The sequence below is a fragment of the Babylonia areolata genome, chromosome 24 (assembly GCF_041734735.1).
Source record: "Babylonia areolata isolate BAREFJ2019XMU chromosome 24, ASM4173473v1, whole genome shotgun sequence".
In the NCBI taxonomy this organism is placed as follows: Eukaryota; Metazoa; Mollusca; class Gastropoda; order Neogastropoda; family Buccinidae; genus Babylonia; species Babylonia areolata.
In genome coordinates this window covers 14,094,425-14,099,424 of record NC_134899.1, presented here as the reverse complement: position 1 = coordinate 14,099,424, position 5,000 = coordinate 14,094,425, and the positions used below count along the sequence as shown (strand labels likewise).

Genomic DNA, 5,000 nt, shown 5'->3' with positions numbered 1-5,000 from the left:
CAATTCGCTGTTTTAAATTTGGAGATTTAATAGCTTGTAATACTAACTTCGAGTCTACACATAATAAAACCTCACATACAGTTTTGGAAGGTGTGAAATATAATTCAAGGCCATAAGTAACGCTATAAGTTCCCATTTCCCAGAACATATGTGTATATTGTTAGATAATTTGAACATTGATTTTCCATATGGGAGAGTATTTCAGTTTTTAACAGAAATGGTGACTGGTTCTTGGATAAATCTCTATAATCTATGTCAAAGGCAGCTTTACATTTCTCCCATTCAGGAACTCGTGGAAAAGCAGGTATTTTTGCAATCTGATTGCCTTTTGATTTCGTGGCACTAATGATACCCGGTGCAAGTGTATTCATGGATGCCACGGACTGTATTGTCTTAGCTCTCAAAGCAATTTTTTTTTGTGAACTCAAATTAACTTGTTCTTTTGAAAAGGCTTCAAATGGCGAAGATTTGATAGCAGATTTTGCGGCTCAAGCTTTCCTTTGTTCATCAAGAGATAAAGCACATGCTTCTCTGTAGGTTCCTAAATCTGATGTCTGAATGGGCACACAATCAGTGCTTTGCAGCTTCTTTAACAAATGCAGTGGAGCACTGAAAAATACCTCTTGAGCGTATGTCAAGCGTGAACGTACGAGGGAGAGAGATATTGCTGTTTACAAATCATCTTAAGGAAATTTTGACCTTTTCTTGCTTTGTTTAATATATATTCGATATGATAATTCCACGAACGTTTTGGAGAACGATAGACACCCAAACATTTGATAGATTGTGCATATCTTATAATAGTACCATTTATTGTAAACACAGGGAGTTTTTCTGGGTGAGATCCTGTATTAAATAGTTTAGCATTATATGTGTTTTTCTAAGGATAATGATAAGCCATTTTACTGTCACAGTTGCTAATTTTATCAAGTTTCCGCTGATATATTGTCTTTGTGTAATTCAGTGTCTTTGTAGGTGTTTTATTTTTCATTGTCACCTTTATCCATAAACAAATATCATCAGCAAATTGAACTAAGACTGTATCTTTAGCTAGATTGTTACGCAGATCTGCTAATTGATATATTGAATAAGATCGGCGAAATTACTGATCCTTGTGGTAACCCCATGTATAATTGTCTGGGGTTTGAATATGTATTTCCTATTCGTACTTGTATAAATCTATCTGATAGAAAAAAACAAACAAAAAAACAAACAAACAAACAGACCAAAAAAACAACAACAACAACAAAAAAACAACAACAAGAAACCCCCCCACAAAAAACAACTTCTAATATCATCATACATGTTGCATGTGATACCCAAATTTGTGCGTTTATATAAAGGTCGAGCATGCCACACTTGGTCGTATGCTTTTTTCACATCAAAAAGTTGCTAGAACGTTTTTTCGCCTTGCAAACTGTTGCTTTACTTGTGTAGTCAGTTTGACTTGATGTTCTGTGGTGGAGCTACCTTTTCTAAAGCCAGCTTGATTTATAGGAATTACATTATGCTTCTCACAAAAAAAAAGAATAAGTGTTTTTAATACCATTTTTTCTATTAGTTTGCATGCATGCGATGTTAAGGCAATTGGTCGATAACTGTTTTATCTGTTCTGGGTTTGCCCTGTTTGTGTTGTGGGACAACAATTGAATGTTTCCATACAAGAGGAATGTCATCATATCACCAACGTTTCTTTAAAAATACGTATAAGAAATCAGTCAAATTTCCGTGCAAATGTCTCAACATTTCGTTTGAAATTCCGTCTAGACCTTAAGGTGTTTTATTTTAATTTTGATTTTTTATTATTATTATTATTATTATTATTATTATTATTTTTATTTTTTTGCTGCTGAGATTTGAGACATGGGCGATTTACACTCTCTGAATCCTGGTACACTTTATTTTTCTCTTGGCTTTCCATGTACTTTCTATTTTCTTCTGACAAACCAGTGTTTGTACTACAATTAGCAAACATATTAGCAAGAACATCTGCCTTTTCAATATTTGAAGGTAGATCTGAATGGTCCAGTTTAATAGGGCATTATGGTAAATTTATTCCATTTTTCATTGTTTTAAGCTGTTCCCACACCTTTTGCACATCTTTGTAATTGAAAACTTTATTTATGCAGAATGATGACCAGTTTTGCCTTTTCGCTTGTGCGTTAACCCTATTAGCATTTTTTAATTAGTTCTTGTCAGTATATTTTGAATTTTGACTTCTTTTCTTTCATTGCTGCTTCACAAGCCTCATTCCATCATATATTACCATAGTGCTTATGAGATTTAACCGATTTGTACTTGGGGAATAGATCCATTTGCAGCGGTGATGACTGCATTTGTAAATATCGAATATAAACTGTTGACGTCTGTATCGTTTGTGTTGTTAATTTGAAACATTGAAAACAAACTTGTGAATCTATCCCAGATTGAAAGTCTGTAATTATATTTTGAAATTTTGTCCTCGGTTGGATATGTCGACTGAGATGTTCTAAATTTAAGCCTTGTGATAATACGTAAATGATCACTATTAAGAGAGAGAGAGAGAGAGAGAGAGAGAGAGAGAGAGAGAGAGAGAGAGAGAGAGTGTTTTTGTGTGTGTGAATAGAATAGAATAGAATAGATTCTATTGTCATGAAACCGTAAGGTTTATAAGACACAAGTGCAATGGGGAGACCCTGCACAACTGCTTGGCCACATTGTTCAGTAGTGCCTGTACTGATTCAGCACAACGCAGAACACTGCATGCTATGCCCCCCCCCCCCCCCCCCCCCCCCCCCCCCCCCCCCCCCCACTGACGACAATAATCGCTAAGTCACGGAGCCTGACAGAGTTAGCGTCCTTCCTGGAGTGAAGACAGCAGACCCGTCCCTGCAACAACATTTCCTCATGATTCTGCCCACACCGAAGACGTTGACAAGAATTCATGACAAGACACCGAAGACGTTGACAAGAATTCATTACAGGCATAGAAGTAATGGAGCAATCAGTATGAAAACCAAACTCCGCATTCAACTCCAATGTGAAGTCAATTCTGCTCTACGGATGCGAGACATGGCGGACAACACAGACGATGCAGCAGAAAATTCAGACATTTTTTAACACCTGTCTGAGGCGCATCTACAAGATCCGATGGCGGGAGAAGATCCGAAACGAAGATCTGTGGGAGCGAGCGGGACAGGAACCAGTGGCCAAGCAGATATTGCGGAGGAAGTGGGGCTGGATCGGACACACCCTCAGGAAGCCAGCGTCCAGCATCACACGCCAAGCCCTGACCTGGAACCCGCAGGGAAAGAGGAAGAGAGGCCGGCCTCGAAACAGCTGGAGGCGAGATACCGAGGCAGAGCTGAAGCAGCAAGGGACCAACTGGACTGGAATGGCCAGAACAGCCCAGAACAGAGTGCGATGGCGAGGGGTTGTCGATGGCCTATGCTCCACCAGGAGCGATGGGCAAAATGAAATGATAGAAGTAAAAGGGAAGTGGAAACTTGGGTCACCGTGAGAGCAGGGCATGGAAAGTCACAGAATGGCTACACTTTTTTTTCATGAGGATGATGACGATGCAGCGAAGGAGGTCCAGGTACTATTGGAAGAACGAAAGAAGTCTGCACTGTACATTTGATTCAATGCCACATCCCCGCGTCAGTCAGGCCCGGTTGCTCCTTTGTGGTCAACTGGGCTGTAAGCAAAATGATTTGATTCGATTCAGTCGGGTCCGAGAAATACAGGAACGTGCTGTGTTGGTTAGGAAATATTTGCAGTCACATACAGTTTTTAGCTGGGGCTAGCAGTACTGGTCAGCACTGGGCGGCTGTTCTGCTGTTTCACGGACACTGACCACTGTGTCTTGTTTGCTGCAGTGCTGCTGTTCAAATCCACCATCAGCGGCACGGGTTCGTGATTGTCTCGTTGCCCCGTTCTTCCTTGTTCTTGTTCCTGGAATTACTAACAATTACTTGTGTCACTGTGGGTTCCGCTCACCAACACCACCACTCCCCTCTTAGACCACTCACCAACACCACCACTCCCCTCTTAGACCACTCACCAACAACACTACTCCCCTCTTAGACCACTCACCAACAGGTTTCAACACCACTCCACTCTTAGACTACTCACCAACAACACTACTCCACTCTTAGACTACTCCTACTCACCAACAACACCACTCCACTCTTAGACTACTCACCAACAACACCACTCCACTCTTAGACCACTCACCAACACCACCACTCCACTCTTAGACTACTCACCAACAACACTACTCCACTCTTAGACCACTCACCAACAACACTACTCCACTCTTAGACCACTCACCAACAACACTACTCCACTCTTAGACCACTCACCAACAACACTACTCCACTCTTAGACTACTCCTACTCACCAACAACACTACTCCACTCTTAGACCACTCATCAACAACACCACTCCCCTCTTAGACCACTCACCAACAACACCACTCCCCTCTTAGACGACTCACCAACAACACCACTCCCCTCTTAGACCACTCACCAACAACACCACTCCCTCTTGGACCACTCACCAACAACACCACTCCACTCTTAGACCACTCACCAACAACACCACTCCCCTCTTAGACCACTCACCAACAACACCACTCCCCTCTTAGACCACTCACCAACAACACCACTCTCCTCTTAGACCACTCACCAACAACACCACTCCACTCTTAGACCACTCATCAACAACACCACTCCCTCTTAGACCACTCACCAACAACACCACTCCCTCTTAGACCACTCACCAACAACACCACTCCCTCTTAGACCACTCACCAACAACACCACTCCACTCTTAGACCACTCACCAACAACACCACTCCCCTCTTAGACCACTCACCAACAACACCACTCCCCTCTTAGACCACTCACCAACAACACCACTCCCCTCTTAGACCACTCACCAACAACACCACTCCCCTCTTAGACCACTCACCAACAACACCACTCCCCTCTTAGACCACTCACCAACAGGTTTCAACA

At 42.0% G+C, this 5,000-nt stretch overlaps 1 protein-coding gene across 3 annotated transcripts in view; it reads left to right on the top strand.

Moving 5' to 3' along the window:
- The window catches only part of LOC143298959 (solute carrier family 4 member 11-like), a 112,223-nt gene that overhangs the window by 69,995 nt on the left and 37,228 nt on the right, over window positions 1-5,000 (top strand). For 2 of the 3 annotated variants that reach the window (XM_076612012.1, XM_076612009.1), the window contains one exon: window positions 287-304. The exons of the other annotated variant lie outside the window; for it this stretch is intronic. In XM_076612012.1, the coding sequence (XP_076468127.1) occupies window positions 287-304 (18 nt within the window). The remainder of the gene's footprint in view (window positions 1-286; window positions 305-5,000) is intronic. 3 annotated transcript variants of the gene reach the window in all.